The sequence below is a fragment of the Hesperophylax consimilis genome, chromosome 19 (genome assembly GCF_061612785.1).
Source record: "Hesperophylax consimilis isolate HC1 chromosome 19, BYU_Hcon_1.0, whole genome shotgun sequence".
Lineage (NCBI taxonomy): Eukaryota > Metazoa > Arthropoda > Insecta > Trichoptera > Limnephilidae > Hesperophylax > Hesperophylax consimilis.
In genome coordinates, this window is record NC_142854.1 from 1,776,623 (window position 1) to 1,801,460 (window position 24,838).

The 24,838-nt window shown below is 35.5% G+C and overlaps 1 protein-coding gene across 3 annotated transcripts in view; it reads left to right on the top strand.

Annotated features, from left to right (window-relative positions):
- The window catches only part of Atf6 (bZIP_ATF6 domain-containing protein ATf6), a 38,732-nt gene extending 14,096 nt beyond the window's left edge, over positions 1–24,636 (top strand). The window contains exons 7-17 of one of the 3 annotated variants that reach the window (XM_089642935.1): positions 1,954–2,213; positions 2,398–2,562; positions 3,477–3,611; positions 4,791–4,957; positions 5,568–5,897; positions 7,322–7,458; positions 10,459–10,635; positions 10,759–10,860; positions 11,792–11,971; positions 12,678–12,781; positions 12,906–14,083. In XM_089642935.1, the coding sequence (XP_089499061.1) occupies positions 1,954–2,213; positions 2,398–2,562; positions 3,477–3,611; positions 4,791–4,957; positions 5,568–5,897; positions 7,322–7,458; positions 10,459–10,635; positions 10,759–10,860; positions 11,792–11,971; positions 12,678–12,781; positions 12,906–13,448 (2,300 nt within the window). In that variant the 3' untranslated portion in view covers positions 13,449–14,083. Of the gene's footprint in view, positions 1–1,953; positions 2,214–2,397; positions 2,563–3,476; positions 3,612–4,790; positions 4,958–5,567; positions 5,898–7,321; positions 7,459–10,458; positions 10,636–10,758; positions 10,861–11,791; positions 11,972–12,677; positions 12,782–12,905; positions 14,084–24,244 lie in introns of those variants that run through there. The other 2 variants (XM_089642936.1, XM_089642937.1) reach the window with 2 other exon arrangements.
- The last annotated feature ends 202 nt before the right edge of the window (positions 24,637–24,838 follow it).

Below are 24,838 nucleotides of genomic sequence, written 5' to 3' on the forward strand. Positions count from 1 at the left end.
GTTTTAATATTTTTTATTATTATTATAATTTTAAGTGAAAATCTGTTATTGGATTTTATCTTTATTATTTAGTTTATTCTTATATATGTAAATAATCTGTTGATTTTCCCAAATAAATAAAATAAAATAAAATAAAAATGACAAAGGCCCCGAGAGAAATTATTTTCCATTTTTATTTGTTTGTTTTTGAATCTTTATTTAGATGTACGCAAATTTTTTCATACATCTAGTAGGAAAATATAAATAATACAAAAAATAACAATTACATTTTAAAAGAAAAAGATAAAAATAATATTGAATAAAATAATGTTGGTGAGTATGTTCAACAATAAAAAATTATTTTTTACATATAAAGCACATGTCCTACGAAAAGTGCTAACGCTTGTGGCTTCCTTTATGACATTTGGTAGGTTATTATAAAGTTTTTGCCCTTTATAAAACGCGCTGTTTTGTGTGCATGAAAGTTTAGTTTTGGGAAGCCTAAAATCTCTGCGTCTTCTCGTAGGATAATTGTGAACATTTTCATGGTACATAACATTTCTTTGCAGATAATTTGGGAGCATATTATTTTGAAGCTTATACATCATTGTTAACGTATTATATGTTGTTTGGTTGTCATCATATTTAAATTTTGTAACATAATTTTAACTCTAGTAAAAATGTTGCATTTTAAAATCATTCTCATCCCCCTATTTTGTATAACCTGGAGTTTATTATTTTGGGCTTCGTTGCATAAGAATAAAACACTAGAACAATAATTTAAATGCGGAGTAACAATAGAATTGTAAACAAGGCGCGTTGTCTTTAGATCCAAGTTATTTCTGATCCTTTTAAGGAATCCAACTTTTTTAGCAATTTTCTTTGTTATGTATTCTAAGTGTTCAATCAAATTTTAATTTTTCATCTAATATTACACCCAGATATTTAATGCTACTCACCCTTTCTATGTTTACGTTATCAATTTTTAGTATTGCCTGCTCGTTTCCCCCTACACTATCCACAATTAAAAACTTTGTTTTCATAACATTCAATTTTAGTTTGTTTTGGTTTAACCAAAGTGTTACACAATTTAAGTCAATTTGTATTTTTGCAATGGCGTCCTGTAAATTTTTACTGGCTATGTATAACAATGTATCATCAGCAAAGAGTTTAATTGCACAATGCTTTAACACTTTGATAATATCATTCATGTATATAATGAACAACAGTGGACCTAATACAGAACATTTATTGGTGTGATGTGGTTCAGATGTTATACCACCATATTTTGTTACTTGCGTTCTTTCTGATATTCGTTTTTGCATTACTCTCCTCACCTCCAACCATGTTTATTTGGTCTATATTAGGTTAGTTGTCATCTTGCCTGCGGTGTACACTATTACCCTAAATGCCATTTCATATCACTATATAATTAGTATAATTTAAAAGTAGTATAATTTTTTTGATTATTTTTTCGCCTATTGGGCAGATTAAATTTCATCATTCATTCTTTAATCCCTAGAGTCATTTTAGGAGATTAAACAGTATTAGAAAGACAGAACACCACGTTTCGTGTTTTCATTTAAAAGTTTACAATAGAATTTTTTTTTAATTTTAAATAATTCTATGAAAAAACAGCCTTTGAAAAATGTCTAAAATATTTTTGTATAATGAAGTGACAATAACTTTTATACCTATATCTTTTTCTAATTAAATATGTTTTTTAGGATTCATAATTAGTTGTCTTAATTACAGTTTAGACGATAAAAACCATTTTAAAAGCTTTATCTACGTTTGCGTTCAAAATTTTAATATTTTATGTATGTATATTTGTAATACTAAAATCTGAAAGAGTCTCTCATCTGCTTCCAAAACAGCGATTCTATTTCAGATTAAATGTCAAGCAAGAATATTTGATGATATGATATTAATTTGTTGAGGCCTATTCTATAAAGTGCCTCTTCTACTCATAAGGTGTGCGCGTATACTCAGGACTGCCGCAGTTTAAAATGGAGCGCGAGAGTAGCGCCGGTCGCGACACGGACTCCTCCAACCTGGAGCGGAACCAGCTGCTGAAGTTGACCAACGGAACCATACGGAACGGACGCCTCTTCCTGACGGACGTGGCCGCCAAGATCCTGCCCGAGACGCCGCCAATATCCCCCCCGTCCGCCCTCAGCCCCCCCGCCTCACCCCCCGCACACCTTAAGCTGGATCAGACCAACGGCGTCAAGGTTTATATAATTTTTATTAAATTTGTTCTCCAGTCCTAAAATCCAACCATAGATTTTAAACTTAGCTACTGCTGTCCTTGTTGTGTTAATGTAATTAATGTATGTAAAGTAATATTGTACTACGTCCTTGAGGTGATTTTTCACAAAACGGATCTGTACAAATGATCCAACTATTATTATTAAGGTGTCAGTCCTGCCCACCGTCCGCCTGCAGAACGGAGGCTTTGTCAAGAAGTTGAAGTTTCAACCGAAGCCGTATTCCAAACAACCGAGTCAGCCCGTTCAGAATGGAGAGAATAAGAAGACCATATTATTGAGCGCTCAGGATTTTGCAGCGCTGTCTAAAAAGGTAATTAAAAATATATCATTAAACATTCTTTAACGAAATAGAACAGTGAAAAAGAGTGTTGAAAACTAATCTATCCTTACCTATTATTTTTGTCATATTCTATTGTAATTGTTCTGTAATATCTGGTTACTATATTCACCTTTTAGTAATTAAGGCGAAGCACTATGTAGTCATGCAAAATCAAATTTTAGTTTGAATATTTGATTGCTTACAAATATTTTAAATGCTTTAATTAAATACTGTGAGTAAAACACATGTTGGCCTTTGGAATAATCGAGTCTTTTTATTAGCTAAGGACGAAATAAAGTTTTGGGCCTATAAAAACTCCTTTAAAGTTCAAAATCTCCTACTTATGAAATCATTTTCTGTTATGGTTGTACCCCGCCACTCGTTGCTGTGGCTCAGTCTGTCTATGCAGATAGAGAAACGATAGCCCGTGTTGCTTTTACGTCCAACAGATAGCGCTCAAAATGTTTTTACCTGTTACATGTGACAACTATATAATATAGGCATATAAAACAAATGTGTATTTGAATGTAACGTTGTGTCAAAATTTCAAAGCAATCAAATCGGTGAAGAACTTTTGGAGATTAAAGATTTTTAGTAAACATTTACATTTTTATTTATATAGATGTGCCAAATTAAGTTCTTTAGAAAATGATCATAAAAAATTTCAATATTTGTGCTGGAACCTTGCGAAATAAAATAAAACCCTTTTTGGTGATGTTTTTTTCTTGCGTAAATCAAAATGGACGGCTGGTGTTAGGCGGGAATTTAAACCTTATCACCATCTATATAAGGAGTGTTATTGTTAACAGCCTGATTCCAATGTGGTTATCGTTATAATTTAGACAAGTCAGGGAAACATGGAAATCAAATCCTCTCTTGACTCAATCTATCTGCGTTTGTGTTAGATGTCCAGCACGGGGCAGCTTGTGAAGACCACCATAGTGACGCAGGGCCCCGGAAAGGCCCCCGCGCGTCTCACGGACTCCGCCATCACAATCCTGCCCGTAGTCAGCACTGCCAACACCGCGCCCGTCACGCAGGTAACTACAGCGCAAGTAATTAGTACCACAGTCCCAACTGCTCCCAGTCACTGGGAACATAGAACAAACACAAACATGAATAGGACTGAATCAAAATATATTAGCCAGCTAGATGCCATCAACTTTCAACATCTGCATCAATAATTGAATTATATTACAACCTTCATGCTAATATTATTCATCACAACGTGATGCATCCAACTGACTATGTACCCATTGTTTTTAGCAGTCTTGGCGCTAAATACATATATTAAAAATGATAACAATTTATACTTTGTAAATTACATTATGTGTGATGATTCATAATGTACTAACATGCCTTCTTTCTAGACATCTGTGGATTTTCGTATCTGAACCGCCGATAAGTATCGTCAAGCGATTCAGCTGGTGGCAAGTAAAGTAGCTGTTTGATTCCTTGCTCGTTGGATCTTTGCCTATTAACTGTCGTTTTTGCAGTTGGGGTAACCCGACAACTCAGGAAAGTGCGAAATCCTGAGTTGTCATGGAACCAACAGTTGGATGTTCCTAGCATTGGGATTCACTTCATGTCAGTACTGTACAGAAGAGAACTGTTGGTACCTAGCATCGTATTACCTACACCTTTCCTTTTGATCTCCTTTATGGATATTATTGTTGCCCACCGACCCAATTCCTACCTTTCCTATGCCGATCTTACCTGTGTTTGATTACGGAGCCCCCTTTTTCGACCATGTCGAAACTTAAAAGCCATTGTGAGCTCGCGCATTTTGGTGAAAATTAGTGTGTTGTGTATGAACCAGCGCATAGGATAGAAAATGCGTCGGCGTGAAAGTCGGCATATCCGAAGTCTCCATTCCTATTGCATTCCACGGTGCGACAGTGCTTTTTCGTCCCCAACAAGACCATTCTGAAGAAACTAGTTAATTTTTTAAATTTATTTAATTACTTGAATATTACATTTAATTATAATAATGGCGTATTGCCCATCTCACTAGGTGTGTAACGCCCGTGTTGAGACGGCAATTTACAGAGTGGTCGTTAACTAGGTTTTTGTTTACAAAATATTATGAAAATTCTAGATAAAATAAAATCAGTATTTTATTTTAACCTATTTCATTTTTAAATTATACAATTCAAGAATGAATGTAGAAGATTATTATTATTATTATAAGGAACATAGTTTTTTTTTCAATTCCTCAGATTATTTCCCCACCGATAGTCCTGAAAAAGCGTGAAATGCTGCAACCCATCGCTGCACAGAACCTCCAGGATGAAGACGAGGGAACTGGCTATCCAAATCTAGGCAGACTTACGCCCGACATGGCAATAAAGGCACTGAAGAAGCAACAGAGGATGATTAAGAATAGGTAACTAAATTTATATAGGCGTCCTTTTCCTGCGCTATTTCCGTGGTCCATAGCGGGAAAAAATGGAAAAATTATGATATTATATAAAGTTAATTAAAAAAAAAAGAATACGCAATAGTAAAAAGAAATAAATAAGAAACAAAAATAAAAAAAACCTATTATGCAGAGATCTCGTTAAAATATGCATTGCTTAAATGTTTTAGTCAGTAAAGATTTATGTTTCAATAGAAGCTAACATAGCATATTAGTTTACCAGTGGTGGGTAATCTATTTATAACAGAATTGTAGCCTGAAACCGTAGCATAATTGTTACAATAATACATACCTTGATAAAAATGGTAGTATCATGAAAGTGAATAAACAATAATATATCAGGGCTATCCAAATGATAATTTGCATTTTTAAGATCAAAAAAATTTCTTCCGTCTTTAACTTCAATAATTTCACTGAATGTAATAAAAACTCTTAATCTATTGATTCTAAAGGAATTCCAAGTCTAAAATGAATATTCCTAATACATAATGACTAATAACTAATTTAACCTACTGATAATGCTATGGATCGCCACACAACACACTGTCTACTGACAATTATCAAACATGTTCCATAGAGAATCTGCATGTCTCTCTCGCAAAAAGAAGAAAGAATACGTCACGTCCCTGGAGGGACGTCTCGCCGTAGCTGAGGCAGAGATCAACCGTCTGCGCAAAGAGAACGCGGCGCTGCGCTCTCGTCTTCTTCCCCCCACAAACAACAACACGGCCAGCAGCGCTAATGGGATCTGCGTCAACGGCAATGGCGGCCACACCAACCCTGCCAAGTATGCGGCGCCCATGATGAAGGCGGCCGCTGGACTGCTGGGAGGGACGTTGCACAAGAAGAATGTGGCGCTATTGTTTGCCATGATGTTCATGGTTTCATTGAATATCGGAGGATTTGGGTGAGTTCACTATATGTGTGGCATAACACAAGTCTATAGAAACTGGCTGCAGGAAATGGAAGAGAGAAATAATATTGGAAAGTACCCTATTATTAGATCTGGTTAATGCACTTTGCCTGGGAAGGGTAGTTCTATCTTTTACGCCGGTCCAGCTTGTATGGCGGAAAAGGCATTGCTGTCCGATAATTTTACATAAATTTATTATACCAATCTCTTTGTAAGGATCTCAACTATATATATACGTATTAAATCCTTGTCTTTTGTATGGAAGAACATTTTATCAAAAGTAAACTATATTTAAACGGGTAATACATCCTTTCACTTATTACACCGGAAATGCCGAGGTTTTTTTTTTCTTTTTTGTAAAAAAAAAAAAAAAAAAAAATTCCAAATAAAACATTACTAAATGGCCCAACACCGATGTTCAACTTCAGTTTATGGAGTCGTATTACAAAAGTAGGCTTAATTTCATACAACAATTTTATAGTTGGGGTGTGATGAGTACTATTTAAAATATATGTATTATAGATGTTATAATACTGTTATATAGCTGTTTAAAAACTAAATCCATTTTCTTGAATAGGGCCCTTGTTTTCGCCCGTATAAAGTGTGTTGGTACCAGTCAAACGTTTTCCGCTCACCGGTGAGTGACATTTTTATGACCGTGTGCTCGCTCACCGGTGAGACCTCTAATACCATCCATGCTGGAATTTTTGTCATACGATTATAACCTTTATATTTGAAAACTGTATAGAGGACAAAATCAGAATCGCTTATGCTAATAACACTGCAAATGCTACTTTTTATGAATGTAGCCTTTCTGACTGCCTAGAAAACATTTTATCTGTGCATGTCAAAATTCATCTTACAATATTAACATGAAATATATATGAATAATAAGATAAATATTATATGGTAAACAAAAAATTATTATCTGGTAAACAGAAAATTAAAAAAATAAATCTTTGCTATACATATTTATATTCTGATATTTGAACAAAACTTGAGGTAATTATCGCGCAATTCTGCAAATTCTCTGCCGATAGTCAGAGGTATTATGAGGATATTCCTACTCTGGCATTCGGAAGGTTAAACAAAGCAGAAATTTAAATTCTGAATGATGGTTCATAGGGAGAATCAACAATCACAGCATACTACTTGCTATAAATTACAATTTTTATCTTATTCTATTAACAATGTTGATAGGGGGATGGTCAGACTATTGCTAGTTTACTGCTATCTCTCATGTTATACATTATTATTTCTTGGATGGAGTTCCTTCAGTGGCGTTCATCATTGTTGTCAGGGCATTACAATAATAGTCACTCATCTTATCTTTCAATGGCTCTACCAAATGACTCTAAAAAGTAAAAGTAAAATCACCAGTTGATGTAAGTAAGTATATTGTGTATATAATATTCCAGGACCTACTGGTTACGAGGAGAGACAGCGGGGCTGCACACCCGCCTGGCACCTGCCCCCCGCCACACACGCGCCCTGCTCTGGTCCCCAGGGAACCCCCAGGAAGATGGCGAAGGGGATACTTCCTACTACGACACCAGTAAGCCAGTACCCACTTACAGCACTACATCCTCTTTAACCCTTTCGAAAACGTACTTCATTTTGAAAATAAATGTAAGGAGACGAATGAAAGAGGTTGTGAGGTCACAGCGTTTATTAAGTCAGTGTAGTAGTGAGATGACTCTGGACCGTTGCTCACGCAGTTGGTGGATGCAGTCGACGGTGAATTTCCCAGGCCGAAGATCGACGCCGCCTCGGTGGATGTAGTCAGCAGAGATAAGTGGCTCGACACCTCGTTGGTGCAGACCGGACTTGTAGATGGTGTTTAGCACTGGGGAAGACGTTGAGTCTCCCTGGTACTCCAGTATGAAGTAAAAGAGCCGAAGATGCTGTGAATCTTGATGGCAGCGCGAATGCGCTTGCTGCGCGGGAGATGCAGGCTGGCGAAGATGTCGCAGGGCCAAGGCGCAGACTATCGAAGATGGCCTGCGCCCCCCCAGGTCCCCTAGGGCACAGGCCAGGGAAGATATCGTAGCCTCTCTTTTACGTTTGTGCAACGCCGGGAGTAGCAGGTCCTTGGCCCATCGCACCACGGTGAGGTGGGAGTGGGGCGCGGTGCGGGGGTCGGTCAAAGTGGCCGCCCGAATTTAGTTAGCGGTGAGCGCTCATACTGGGTACTCACTTGTAAGACTCTGTAGCTGCTAATTACTGATTGACTTAGGTACCTTGAGGAAGCCGCTTATATAGGGCAAATACGTTTGAGAACACACCAGCAAATCGCAAGTAGGTAGATTTGTCGTACATTCAATGTTTCACTAGTAGGTTCTAATACGAAGCAGGGTTGCATGTATCAATGTTCCTGAACCTTCTAGTAGCTACCGCTACACATGTTTTTCAGAATTTATTCCTCCATATCTAGTAGAATAAATCAAAATTGGCTGTTTTCATTTTCAAATTGATGGCAATACTGTCTTAACGCACTATTTTTATCATTGGATTCTAGCCATTCGTACAGGTGGTAGCCATGTTTATAATTTCACATTATAGAAAAAACTATTTTATATTACAGTAGAACCTCGTTAATTCGAAATCCAGCGGACATCAAAAATCAAATTTCGAATTAACGAATTCCCACGTAATTCGAAATTTTATGAAAAAAAAAAAAAAAAAAAAATACGCCGAAAATCAATTTTCTCGGCCGCCTCTACAAATCCGGGTGGTATTTTAGTTGTAAATTCGTATTAATACCAATTATTTCTTTATTTTCGCGGTCGATTACCGTAGCGGCCGGCCCTTTAAATTCAGATATTCGCAATAAATTCGTAAAAATGCTATATATTTACGCGTAAATCGAGATTTTGATGCGGATTTCGGTCGCGGCCTACCCTTTAAATTGAGATATTCGTAAAAATACGATATATTTCCGCGTAAATCGAGATTTCGCGGTAATTTTTCGTCGCGGCCGGCCCTTTATTTCAAATATCTGAATTTGAATTCGTAAAAATACGATATATTTCCGCGTAAAACGAGGATTCGCGGCCGTATTCTGTCGCGGCCGGCTCTTCAAATTCAGATATTCGAAATAAATTCATAAAAATGCTATATATTTACGCGTAAATCGAGATTTCGCTGCCGATTTCGGGCGTGGCCTACCCTTTAAATTGAGATATTCGTAAAAATACGATATATTTCCGCGTAAATCGAGATTTCGCGGTAATTTTCTGTCGCGGCCGGCCCTTTATTTCAAATATCTGAATTTGAATTCGTAAAAATACGATATATTTCCGCGTAAAACGAGAATTCGCGGCCGTATTCCGTCGCGGCCGGCTCTTCAAATTCAGATATTCGAAATAAATTCGTAAAAATATGATATATTTCCGCGTAAATCGAATTTTGTCGGCAGTTTTTCGTCGCGGCCGGCCTTTTAAGTTCAGCTATTTGAAGTAAATTCGTAAAAATATGTCATATTTCGGCATGGATCGAAATTTTTCGGCCGATTTCCGTCGCGCCGTATTTTTTCAACTCGGATATTCGAAGTAAAGTTAGTAAAAATACGATATATTTCCGCGTAAATTGAAATTTCGCGTCCGATTTCCGTCGCGGTGATGAAATACGATATATTTACGTGTAAATCGAAATTACGCGGCCGACCCTTTAAATTCAGATATTTGGCGTAAACTCGTAAAACTACGACATATATCCGCGTAAAATGTATTTTCTCGGCCCTTTAAACTCGGATATTCGAAATAAATTTGAAAAAATATGACATTCCAGTGTAAATCGATTCAGATTTACAAAATAATAATACTAATTAGGACGATGTATAACCACGTAAAAATACATTTTTCGGCGTTTTACCGCCACGGCTGACTTTTAGATTCAGATTTACGAAATATTATGATTTATTTTCGCAAAAATCAAATTTTTTCGAATTACACGAACAAATTTTCGTGCGCGGACAAAAATAAATTTCGAATTACGAATTAACGAATTTCGAATTAAAAAAAATTTTGTATGAAAAAATTTTTCAGCGGAAATTTTTTTTGCGAAAATTTCGAATTACGCGTTTTTTCGAATTATCGGGGTTCGAATTAACGGGGTTCTACTGTATAGAAAAAACGCGAAACCAATCATGCGATTTTATTTTCATGCGTTTTGGAGATTTTCAAATATTGTCAGGTTATTCGTAACCTGGGAATGTTTGTCTTTCTTAAAAACAAAAAGAAGATAAATGGAAAGTTATACAAAGTAGTTTGATAAGCGTTTTATGGTAATATAATAACGTAGGGCATGTTCAGTTCAATTCGGTGCTGATAAATCTTCATTATTCAAATATAATTTTTACATTTTCGTTCAAAAAAACAATAATATTAGTAGACAGTCTAATATTATTAGATAATATTAGTAGATAAGTCTTAACTTTCATCAAATGTTTATTACCACTGGCAGTTTTAATTCACGTCTGAAAGGTTAAGACTCCAACTCTCTATAGTACTATTTCCACCACCCCTGGCTGGTTTCACCATATATATTTTGGCAGGTGGCGAATACTCCGGCAACGCCACCCATCCGGTGTGTCCGCCGGTGAGCGCGGTGAACAGCAGCGAGAGTGCTCGCCTAGCCGGAGAGCTGCAGCGCTGGCTCAACGGGGAGGCGGCCTACGCCAACTTGTCGCTGCAGGGACTTCCGCTGCCCGCTGGTCCTACAGATCACACAGGTACACACGCAGTTGTGTGGCATTCCATCCTCCCTGCCCACTTCTCGTGACGCTTAGACATGTCTCAGGACAAACCTTTGTGTTTTCTAAAATTTTATGTAAAATATTATGTATTATTTACAGAACCGGAGAATGTAACCGAGAAGCCGATAAAAAAATTACAAAGTCCACAAGATCCTCTAGTACCAGCCGTCCAATCGGAAAAGGAGGCCACCACGTCACACGGTAATTAAATATACATTCATTTATAGCTTTCATTTTTGCTACTTGACAAATCAACCATTTGCCCATAGCATATCCTAAGATGCTTTGGATGAGAACACAAACCCGTAGAAACTGACGGTCACTGACAAAGTGTTTGGCAGGAGAATCACCTACATCTGGAACTTCGGTGTCCTTGGCTCTCTACGCCGTGCAGGACCGCGAGGACAGCCTCCATGGTCTCCAAATCCTGGCATGCTCAAGAAAATTTCATTTGATTAATTTGTGTTACTTCAAAATTTGTTAATTTGAAATAATATGCAGGGTGTCCGGTGTAAAGCGTACAAACTGCGGAAGGTGATTCAACATCTACATGATGAAAAAGATAAATAACTTTTTAGAAATTTCAACGTTTTAAGGTAGTTTTCAAGTACAAAAATTGAATTGTTTGTATGGAAAAAATAATAATCTTCTAGGGAAAAATATATTTGTATTGGAAAAAAAAAACAATGTAATTTCTAAAAAGTTATTTATATTTTTTACTTCTACCATCATGTAAAATCACTTTTTTGTGCACTTTACCCCGGACACCATGTATGGTATATTTGCTGCACGTTCCAGAGTGAAAGATACTTCCAGTGTCGCTCTGGTGACCACCATTCAGAATTAAAAACTTGCTTGAAATGGCTTTATCTAAATACAACACTTACCCACATTCCTCTACCCATCTCCTTCCCCTCCCCACTAGCTTCAGTCTCATAACATACCCCGACTGGGGATACCATGGTCTCCATAGCTCCATACGGTTGGGAGCAGTTGGAACCCATTCGCACTCCAACAGGGAAATTGGAGTGGGAGTCATTATCCACAGCAATGAGAAAAAATACCTTAGCTTTAATTTCTGCCACTATTAAATTATCTTGAGTCACTTGATTAATTAATTAATTAATTCCAGAAGGTCCCAAGTTTTTGGAGCAGCAGAGACAGCATGCGGCCCTGCAGCCCTCGGTGCGCCGTCCCGACACGTACTACCTGGTGGCGCTAGGCGGCAGTCGGCTGCTGCTGCCCCCCGTCACCAACAACCTCACGCACCCGCCCAAGGTGGCCCTGCTGCTGCCACATCCGCACTACAACGGTGAGTCACGGCACATGGAGATGGCACAATGTCTGAATACTTACTAATGTAATGATTTAATTATTAATTAAATCATATTTTAATTCTACTATTTGGCATTTCTTCTGTCTGTAAGTTTGTTTGTATGTTCTATTTCCGTTTTAGAATATTTGCTGCATCAACTTTGACTACGGTTCAGTAAATATTCTTTTTTCAAATGTGAAATGTTAATTTGAACTTTCTTATTCGCAATAATTTTTCAATATTAAACCTACCATGGAATAAAGAAAAACACAAGAAATGTTGTGTGGGCGTGTTTCGTGATCGAAATATTTCCCTAACCGAGCCTTAAATTTCAACTATGAAACTGTGTTTACGAAATTCAAATGGTATGGAAATCTACGAGTGAGACAGAGTGCTGGGTTATTGGGCTAAATGGAATGTTTTTTCCATTCAAATTCGTATGGAAGCAATTCTAGTTTTCTTCTTTATTTTATAGTACGACATACCTACCCGCCTAAAGAATGTTTGAAAAAAGAATTGTCATTGAAATGTCGCCTTTTTTGAACGTCAAACAAATGTTATATAAAATATAATATTTATGGTTTACAATTAAGTAGGTAAGTATTTAAGTACTTACTTACAAATTTTACGATTTCAGAGAAAACTTTGTTTTAAGAGAAAACTTTGTTTTAAGAGAAAATTTGATATTTGATCTTTCCTTTAGAATCAATGTCGGAGGAATACGTGACTCTCCTGCAGGTGGACTGCGCAGTCCTGGACACCACCCTGCTCCGGCTGAAGGCAGACTCCCTTCCTCATTATCTTATGGTGAGAATACTCCTTATTTACTTCTTTTCCCATTGATTCCTTAAAGAACCTGCCTCCTCCAAACGTCCTTTTACAAACCCCAAACTCGACAACTTCCGGAAGTCAATATTTCCTTTCTTTTCAGAGTGAAGGATTTCCGTTTGAGACAAAACCTCACAAAGGAGCCAAGAAAGACACAAAAGACATTTTCCCGAGTAAACTCAACAACGGAATAGCAGAGAAAAGATCTATGGAAAATGCAAGCCTCCTCCATTCTAACAGCGTCTTCTCTACCAACCCGGCCATACCCAATTCCAAATGGCGCAGAATGCAAAGGATACCGACCAAAGAATACAAGCTTGATTCTCTCATAAATGTTAATAATTTAACAACTGGTAATACTGAGAATATTTCAAATCATTCCGTTTCAAAGCGCAGTGTCGCTAGTGTGGAAAATGATTTTTCTTTTTTTTATAAAATGGTCAAAGGTAGTTCAAGACGCGGCCGCCAGCTGGTGGGTAAGAACCAATTTGCAAACATTCCTGGTTTCATGCAGTGGAGGGGCAATTCTTCCATGACTGGAGACAAAAACCCCTCTATTATTAAAACTGATGACCTGCAGAAGCAGGATAAGGAATTATTAACCACTTTCCGGAGAAGAAAGAGATTTTCACCAGGTCAAAAATAAATACACAATATGCATATTAAAATAAATTTATTTAATACTTAGTATATTTTTTTTGTAAATATTTGTATAATTAAAACACTTTGATTTCTCTGTTTTTAAAGTCTGATGTCAAGAGACAGATTTTACTGAAAAAATATGATTTTTTTTTATTTTATTAAAAAAAATTAAACAGTAAATACATTATTTCACCCACCATGAGAGGAAGTCCCAGTGTTATAATTTATTTGGAAAATGATTGATATTACATAATAATTATTAATAAATATAATTATTAATAATTAAATTAAGTAAATTAAATAGGGAACAAAGTGTTTTAATTATTAATTAAAAATGTTTTCATATTGCAATACATAATATTGTTTACTCCGCGTACTAAAGGTGAGTTTATTTATTGTAAATTTACTATTTATTTTCAATACTAATTTGAGATGCAAGAACTCAACATTAGTATATCAGATTTAATTTATGTTATGAAGTAGGTAAGCTTCCAAAAATATTTTTTTCTGGCATTTTTTTTTGTCCATTTTTTAAAAAAAAATCACTACTTTAGGCATGGTAACAAATTTGCCTTAACATAAGACTCCGGGTGATTGAATTGAAAATAGTATTAATTGGTTGTTTGGAAGATATAATAATATATACAGGGTGTATCGGCACTAACCCGACAAACTTTAACCAGCTATTCCTTAGCACATTTGGAGTAAAAAATGTTATGTACACTTTGCTGTCCGGTAACATTTTTTTTCTTTTAAAAACAAAAAATAAATAAAATTTCCACACTCCGCTACTGCCCACAGTATAGGGGTAAAATAATTGGCAACGCCGCGCTACTGTCATCTCTTTCACACATATTCTGTCTCAAGTCCCGTGTGGTTCCCGCCACCCCGTCTCGTATCAGTGGTCAGTGCTGTTTTGGGAGTTCGCATGTCATCAAGTTTCTAGTTTCGTTTTTGTTTTGTTATCTAAGTTTTTACTGTTGAAATATGCCCCTCAATTATCCACCTGCCGAGCAAGCAGATATTGTTTTTGTTTATGGATTTTGCAATGGAAATTCACGAGCAGCCGTAAGGGAGTATCGCATGAGGTTTCCTGGAAGACGCGTCCCACACCATGCTACCTTTGTCCAGGTTTGTACCCTATCAATTGTTTATTGAAACTATTTACATTCATTGATAATGCCAAAAAGCGCTTTTGAAATTTAAACTGGGAACATTAAAAACATAACAAGGGGCCACCAACTTTAAAAATGTAAATTGTACTTTAGGTGATTTGTGTTCAGTGGTCACTAAACGGCGTTTTAAAAAGTTAATTAATTTTAATCTCTAATAAATGCATCATTCACTGCAATTGAATTCACTCCCTTTCTCACCATGGGATTATTTAAATTACTTGAATTCAATTTCACCCCTGTGAATCCAAGATATCAACCGTACCTAGTTAAGAAAATTATAATTTAAAACACTTTGTTATACATTTTACTATAAAAAAATGAAATAAATGAAGAGAAAACGTAAGTTTTCTGATATGTGCCTAAAATAAGTGTTCTTTAAAAATAAAATGAGTGAAAAAGCCCGCGATTGTTTATTTGACATTATTACTGAGCTGAATAATAAAAGCAGTTGTTATTTGTTGTTTTGTTTCAGATGTATCAACAATTGCGTGACTGTGGCATCGGACGGATTGAAGGCGCCGGCGGAGGACACAACATCGTTCCTGTGGCAGTTGAGGAGAGAATCCTGAACTTAATTACCGAAGACCCCACGCTGTCCGTGCGTCGGGTCGCTCTGATGATAGGACACAGGGAACACATGGCGGTATGGAGAGTTCTGAAGAAGCACGGGCTCAAACCTTTTCACTATAGGCGCTGCCAAGGCCTCATGGAGAATGACCACTTTTCCAGAGTCGTGTACTGCAGAAGAATGCTGCATAATGTCATAAGAGATGCAGACTTCATGAAAAACATATTGTTTACCGACGAAGCACAGTTCACTAAAACAGGAGTGCTAAATGTGCACAACTTGCACCATTGGGCTGAACAAAACCCCAAGCTTGTTCGGGAGTCGTCGAGCCAGGACAGATTTTCCATCAACATGTGGGCAGGAATCCTGGGAAATCAAATACTCGGTCCAATCGAGTTGCCTCCCAGACTAAATGGACCGATGTATTTGGAGTTCTTACAAGTGCAACTGGGCGAGATTCTGGAAGATGTGAACCTCGAATTACTACGGAGAATGTGGTTCCAGCACGATGGAGCCCCACCACACTATTCGATTGCCGTGCGGAACTACTTGGATGTCGAGTTTCCTGGTCGTTGGATAGGCCGTGGAAGTCCGGCCATTGCTTGGCCACCAAGATCACCCGACCTGACCCCCCTGGATTACTACCTGTGGGGGGCTCTCAAGGAAAAAGTGTATGCTAAGCCAATAGCCTCAAGAGAGCAACTGCTCGAACGAGTGATGGAAGCCGCTGCAGAAATTAAAGCAAATCCTGCAAACTTAAATAATCAAAATATAACAAGACTACACGCTTGCATCGAAAATAATGGTAGTCACTTCGAACAAATGCTCCAATAAAAAAATTAACATAAACTACATGTCCGCATTTTCATTTATTATTTATTGGTAAAATTCTCACAATGTCATTCATTTACACATCAATATTACCTACATATCAATATTTAATAAAATCTGTAGAAGAGTATGCCCGTCGGCATTCAACAAGTTTTTCGACAAGTGTGTCGAAAAGCGTCTTCTCTCTTTCCTACACACTAAATATTAATGGTTAAAAATGAGACGACTGATGCTTGTAAGCGCGCCAATACGTAAAAACAACGAAACTCGAATAAGAATTGCCAGGTGGGTTTTTTAATCGCTTTAATCTGACTTTAAACAATAATTAAACACGTAAAAATTATTTAATATAATATTACAGTACAGTACTTTGAACCTTCGCAATAAATTTATTTGATTTTAAGTTTAGTTTGTAGAACTCCATTTCAATTTAGAGATTTTTTTTATTTTAACAGTCTTATTAAAAAATTTATAAAAACAGTGTGTTTATAAACAAGTTCTGCTAGTTGTAATTATTATTACGCGTGACAGCTGTTTCACCTTCTGACGGCATTATCAAACTTTGGTAAAGCCACTTACAGACGACGTAAGTGATAACTTTCTTTTTTTATTATTCTGGCTTTATTGATTTCCGAGTAAATTGTCGTAAATTATTATTTGCTAATCCCAATATTATTTGCTAATGCTAATAATTAAGTGAAATTTTAAACAATGCAATAATAGGATTATTGCATTGTTAATTTCACTTAATGTCGTTGGTATTTCCAACTGATGACTCAGGGGTTTATTTCCCTGAATAATTAAGTATTTTGGGGTCTAATTATTATGCATTTCATTACATCCGATAATTTAAACAATTTTTATGTTGAATTGGGGTAAGTTTTATGGCTAAGGGAAGGAGTGGAAGGTGAGGAAGTACCTGGATATTCAGATCTGGTCACCAAATACGGCTAGTCATTTCAAGCAACGTTTAAATTCTAAACCTGGATATTCAGATCTGGTCACCAAATACGGCTAGTCATTTCAAGCAACGTTTAAATTCTGAACCTGGATATTCAGATCTGGTCACCAAATACGGCTAGTCATTTCAAGTAACGTTTAAATTCTAAACCTGGATATTCAGATCTGGTCACCAAATACGGCTAGTCATTTCAAGCAACGTTTAAATTCTGAACCTGGATATTCAGATCTGGTCACCAAATACGGCTAGTCATTTCAAGCAACGTTTAAATTCTAAACCTGGATATTCAGATCTGGTCACCAAATACGGCTAGTCATTTCAAGCAACGTTTAAATTCTGAACCTGGATATTCAGATCTGGTCACCAAATACGGCTAGTCATTTCAAGCAACGTTTAAATTCTAAACCTGGATATTCAGATCTGGTCACCAAATACGGCTAGTCATTTCAAGCAACGTTTAAATTCTGAACCTGGATATTCAGATCTGGTCACCAAATACGGCTAGTCATTTCAAGCAACGTTTAAATTCTGAATTAATTAATCAATTACGAAAAAGCGTGGGGTTAAGAATATTTTTTTTAAATTATAGTTGTAATTTATTGTCGATTTTTTAAAAAAATTGCGATATTTTAAATAAAATTTAATAATTATTGTTTAAATAAATTAGCAATCTGGCAGCATTCATTTGCAGGTGGTCAATCCAATGCAGTCATGACGTTTGTGTGAGTGCTTTCCTTTGTCTCAGTGTGTTGCGCAGCAGTTTTATATGAACCGTTTTTTGATTCATCGGGATTGTTTTTAAAACTATACATTCTTTGTACCTTCAAATTAGTGGAAATAAACTTAAGTGTGTCAAGCTGCTCGTTATATTCCGGTAATTCTGGAAGGCTTTTAACATAAGCAATAATATTCATAAATCACATTCCGCGAAGTTGTAAATAACTAAATTTATTAAAAAATATACGTTGTAGGATAGCCTAGCAAGTAACATTTTGACAGAGCACTTACGGTGATTTAAAAAACAACGGCGCTGTTCAAATAATCCAATTATTATTATTGATAAGTACCTAAGTGAGGAAAATTGTTTTTAAAAGTGCTCAGAATTATTGGACTTCGATTATAAATTCAGGAAATCTACTAATTAGTTTCTTAGTTTCAAAATTAGACTATTTAATACGTGAAACGCGTAAGAGGTGAAACCAAAGCATTCCAGAGGTGAAACAATTTAGATACAAAAATAAAACTGATGTGTACAATACAAGAAGACAATCAGTGATTCGCATACGAAAAATGTGAATAATCATTATTGTTAAATAAAATATTTCTTTTCTGGTACTGGATTATGTAATACGGGCTTCGTTCGCAGCAACACGCGAGAGTTGCGATGTTGCTTTCAAATTTTGACAAAGGATAAAACAGTGGTGACATGTGGTGAAAATATGTTTAATTAATTTTTTATTAAAAAAAAACGTTACCGGACAGCAAAGTGCACATAACATTTTTTACTCCAAATGTGCTAAGGAATAGCTGGTTAAAGTTTGTCGGGTTAGTGCCGATACACCCTGTATATAGGAGATTTACTAATGGATTCTACTATATATTGTAAATTGACCCATAAGTTCACTACCTTTAACCCATATTGTCAATAATCCGCACTTCCTGGGAGCTTTATTAATGATTGGATTGAAATTTTGGTAAATCTAATTTTCTGGGTATTCTTCTGAGTCAGTTGTACAATTATCATGATGAGGTGAGTTTGTGTAAGAACTTTCAAACTACATATAATCTTTCTCTGAAAACCTTTTATTTTCCTAATAGAGTTTTAATATTCTATGTAAACAAACATTCACAAATAAATAAGCTTACAATGTGATATTACAGAATATAAATATGTTTATATTATTTTGTTATTTAATAATTTATAAGTTCTATATAATTTATATTACACAGACTATTTAAGTTTTCTTTAAATTTCTGATAAACCAGACTGATCGGTCTGACTTGTTTCTTCTGTTATATTATTAAGAATTGACAAACATTATGTATTAAAGGTACCTCACATATTCCATGTATTTTTAGTGATTTACATGCCTCATGGACAATATTGTGCCACTGGGAGAATTCTTCAATATGTATTGTATACTAAACAATATATTGTGTGACTGACTCTCTCTCCTTGTTCATAATTATCCAATATGTATTGTATAAGAAACAATATATTCATTTTTTTATTGAATTCTTCTGAATAATTGCATGCCCTTTTACAGGTTCTTTGGTAGACTAATTAAATGTTGGTAGAATCCGACCCACATATTGTGATTTTACAAAGTTTTCACGTTTTCTATTTGATAATAAAACAATAGTATCACAAATGTTTAATTCATAGCTTAACATGTAGTTAATAACAAAAATATTATAAATTAGTAATTTTCTGTACAAAATATTAATAGGTACGTTCATTAATATCAGATCTCTTCTATAAAAAACTTTTGAAAAACTATACACTATTATTATGAGTTAGAAAATATATTGTAATTTTAGTTTTTTAACATATTAGTTAAAATTTTAATAAAGATAGTGTTGCCAATTCGAGAAATAGTATTATTATCATAGTGGGTGAGTCATTCCGTCGTTTTGTTCAAATTTACATGTTTTGCTTTTCTATGATATATTTTTATATAAATGTGTTCCTGTATCTATCAGATGTTGTAACGTGAAAAGGGCACCTTTGTACAACCTTTGGATATGAAGAAAATTGATAGAAGGTAATTTATACATTTGGATGGCTATGAAATCTGGAGGCTGGTGAAACGTACAAGATCCTTACAAATCAGTGTCGTTTGACTTGACGTGGTGAACAGATTATTAATGTAAAAGGAAGGAAAACCCATTATGTATCGGGTATGCCCTCATCGTAGTTGCTATTTTCTACTATATTTTTCTCTGCTTACAGTTTAGAGAGTTCTTTGGCTATTTTCGTATTTGCTCTCTCTTGGCTCTTGCGCTCACATCTTCAATCAGAGTGTACCTTTTCTTTCTTCCTCTTTTTGAAGACTGTACTGTAATGCTATAGAATAGTTCCGGATTGGAAGAACAATAGTAGATAATTTTGATAAATTTACAGGAGAGTCCAAAAATTCTTGCTACCAAATTTTAGTACATATTTTATATATTTACATTCTCTAATTGTTTACATTAAATAATTAAAATTAGATATATCGTTTTTTGATCAAGAACATTACGCTCGACTCTTGATAGAAGATTTTTTTTTCAAACTGGCTTTAATTGGAAAAGATTGTATTAAAATTTGTCAGTTATGAAAATTGAAAAAACATTCCCTTTTAATAAAAAAAATCGTTTTTCAAATAAAGATTTGCAGGGTATCTAGGAAGTTTAGATAGATTTTTTCCAAGTTTTCGGTTTTCTATACCAAAAAATATATTTTCACCATATCGAAATTATCCGCTTTTGTTTGACAACTCATGAATTTTGGATGCCAGAAAGAAAGAAATTGCTTTTCATTAATAATGTGAGGCATTATTAACCTCCACAGATGGTCCCAGATGCAAAAATTTCATTATCCTCCAAACCTCTTCATTACCATCCGGCGAAAATTTATAGGGTACGGAAGGTAAAGAAGAGGAGGGTAATTATATTCTGACAATCTTTCTTCAATTACTCGCATAATAGTGACATTCCAAATCTATAAAATTCTATCAAAAATAGTCTGACTAAATACAGCTAAATGATTTATATCAGAACAGATATAAATCGATCATGTACTTACTTTAAAAAACGCTGAAGGTAATGCTGTCTGGCCGGTTACCGTGTAAGTCATTACCGTGCACGGAGATTGCAGAAATTTCCTTCTTCAGCGATGGCCGTCCCCCCCCTGTCTAGATATAGTGATACACTGATTGGCAACGGAGGTGCAGCGAAACCGCTAACGCACGGACAAATTCAGTCAAAATTTGAATTGTGAAGGCAATGAAGATTTTCTTAAAAAATATATTAAATTCCAAAAATATGCATTGTTAGTTAAACATATTGGTGGCATAATTAATGCAGTAATTTGACTTAACTGCTCTAAATTGTCGATCAGTTTATCGGTCCTTCCCGGGGAATGGACAAGGTAATGTATTCTGTATGTCATAAGTAAAAAATGTCTGATGTGACAAATACTAGTTTTTCCTTTCTTAAATAGCTACATTTTCCAGTAAAATTACCTTGAAAAGCGTTCATTTTTATTGCTGGGAAATGCGATTCGAACGAAACGACGGAATGACTCGGGTACATTTTCCATAAGTGATAAATAATATTATGTAAAAATAGAACATAGACAATTTTTATATTCCCTGTTTAATAGTAGGTACCTAGATTGAATATTATGTAAACAAGTACTACTTACTTATATTTAGACCTTTTTTTAAAACCAAATAACACGAGTGCAATTTACTAATCAATACAATACATAATATTATCTTATTCCACTTATTACATAGAAATTCTTCTTTTAATATATTTACAAATCTTTTATTTACATTTTTTTAAATGTTAGTGCATTTAAATGATACCAGTACAACTATGTATTTATTACATACATTTCTGTGACTTTCTTTTTGGTTGCATTGAAAAGTAACAATCTCAAATAATATTCGTCTTCCTATGATCTCGACGAGAGACAACAGTTAATATGTATGCATGACTTTTGCCCTTCAAATTATTGAACGCTGAGACAAATAAATTAAAACTAAAAAGATTTACATTTAATTAATTATAATACATATATTAAATGAAAATAAATTTTATTATTTTATCTTTATAGGGCCTCACTAATAAATGTGTTTTAAATTTTATACAACTGATAAACAACCGTTTACGATACAAACATGGCTGTTTATCAGTTGAGAAAAATTTAAAATGCGTTTATTATTGAGGGGGATTGTGTCCAAGTTCTGGCAGAAAACGTTGACCTGTTACTTTAACTGTTTAAGTTTAAAGTTCAGATAAGAGGCACTATGTAAATACATAATAAAAGTAATACAGTTATCCTAGATTAAGTATTTTTAGTTTTAAAAAAGCACAGATTTTTGGTTTGTTATTTTTACACCTACAAAGAGTGATCGTACTTTTTCTAGCCAGTGCTGCTTAGTTTGTATGTTAGATTTCAATCATTAAAAAATCGCTGAAAATAGAATGTTCAATAAAGTTTTCAAAAATTATTTGGTATTTTCCTTACCCCATGACAATATTATGCTGTTTTATCAATTAACCCATTGCCCCCACACCCCGAGTGGAACTCGGGTGTGCATCTGAATTAACTACAAACCCCGAATGGGACTCGGGTTTGCATCTGAATTAACTACAAACCCCGAATGGGACTCGGGTTTGCATCTGAATTAACCACAAACCCCGAGTAGGACTTGGGTGTGCATTTTAATTAACTACAAACCCCGAGTGGAACTCGCGTGTGCATCTGAATTAACTACAAACCCGAGTGGGACTCGGGTATGCATCTCAATTAAACAAAAACAAAAAAAAACTCCGTCTACTATTGTTAGTTACTTAATAAAACATCCTTCTTTGTTTTGCTCTGTCATAAGTTTATTTCAAAGAATAATATTTAGTTCAATGATCTCACGTGGAAGTTATTTCAATTTATTCTTTGGCAAGCTTCCTACAATTCAAACTGATAACACGTAAGAAGGGTGTTTCAGTAAATTTATTGTAAGGCAGCTCCCTCGTGGGTCGGTAAGGAATAACCTAAATTGGGTGCTGTAAGTCAGCGTGATATTGCGATCAGGAAGAATGGAATTGACTTTCCTACACATGTTTTGAAAGTCTTGACCTCACGAATCTCTGCAATGCAAAGGGTCAAGGGCCAATTTTAGTTGCTACTTCTTTTTTACATTGGTCTTTCCCAGTCCACATAGCCTGGGTACTGTGGTATACTCTTTACCTACTTAGATTTGTTTATGACTGAAATGAAATTAAAAAAAAATTTATGTTCTTAAGTTCTCAAATGACTAAAGTGCAGATCTGCACTTTAGTAATAAATTTATATTTGAAAATTATAAATAAATTTTTAGCATCCGATCGGAGAAAAATTTGTATCCGTTGAGCGCTGGTGTATCCAATTGGTAATCTGAAACAATATTTTGTGGGATTTTTACCCTCGGTACGCTATGGAGGTATTTTGTCGCAGGAGCAATTGAAGGTTAAATCATATTGACTGATTTATTATGTAGTGGTACGCAACTACTTCATTCGAACGAAATTCTAGAAGTCTCGATTGTTCCAAACAAACTTCTTGGATGTTCTTTTATTTATTTGTTTGGAAAATTCTACATAGCAACCAAATTGTTCCAGAAGCTTCTTCACCTTTTAAAATCGACAGCATGAAGAAGTCAGTCATCAATCTGCCATCAGTTAACAAGGTGCTCAACGAGTGATAATCCGCGCACCTCACTTGCGCGAAGGACATTCATCACGGCTCTGCTCATGGACTCCATCGGGACATCATCATAGCGTTTTGGCCCAGATCGCCGTTCCTGGCCAACGCTACGTGGATTACAGCGCCCTGGTTCCAGCGTCTCTGACCAGCGCTTCATCCACTCACCATGACCACCACGAGGACACGCAGCATCCTCACTGGTCTACTCAGTTCCCGTTCAACCGCCTAAAAGGTCCACCGTACCTTCGGCCTTCCCGTCAGCACTGGAGTACTGATTGCCAAGATCGCCAGTGCCTGACATACAACGAGTCCGGTCACCAGCGCCCGGCGTCGACTCACAGACCCGCGCTTGACCTGTCATCACCGCCTGCATCCGGAGAATACTACATCTATCCTACGCCCACTCTCATCACGGCCCTGACTCATCAAATAAACACTCTGACCTTCACGACACGTCTTTCATTCCGTGCCTCCTTCACCAGATCACCAAAATTATATAAATAAACTAAAATATTTAATATTCGTTAATTATTCATATTGCAAACCATGGAATATGTATTTAAAAAGAAAAAATATATATATAATATGCAATACAAAAGAATTAATATTAAAACCGAATGAATGACCACTTGACAAACATTCTTTTTTCACTACCACCGTTACTTCAAAATTTACATTATACATATCTATTATTTTATCAAAATTTTTTTTTAACTTTCTTAGTGCTTTTTCTGGGCGGCGAGTTCCTACCCGATTAGAATATTCATTTGGTTAATTTTCTCCGGTTGGCACTACTGTTTCGTGTTCACAGTGCGGAGCGTACTTCGTCTGGGTCAGTTGCTGGCTGGACTCGGGAGACTGCGGTGTGTTTCGTGCGACACTGGGACATGAGGGACTATATTGCAATCCACGAAAGGTCTTTTCTATTTTAACTTTTATTTTAAATATTTAACCTAACATTCAAATATGGATTACTGATTTAACTTCTTGCATAGTTAATTATATACTATGCTGGCGCCCACTCAGACAATCTTTACAAGATACTTAAAGTTTTAAATTGATAATGTTACCTGCTCATTAGTCATATTTTATCAAGATGGCGTTTATCTTACGTGCATTCTTGACACGCCCGGAGATAAGATATTATTAGAGTCTCATGTTCATTTTTATTGATCAAATATTTAATAATTGTAATATTAATAAATTAGCTTCTGTTGATAATTAAAACCTTCTATTATTTAACTTCCTTCTCAGATCTCATCGCTACCTACATACATTGTTGTCAGTGCGCGTGGTTGAGATGAGTAGATTATTATAATGGTATTACCAATTAATGTCACAATCATTGGATCCATCATTAATTAATTATAATAATCTTTTCATCACCAATCCATTGGCAGTAATG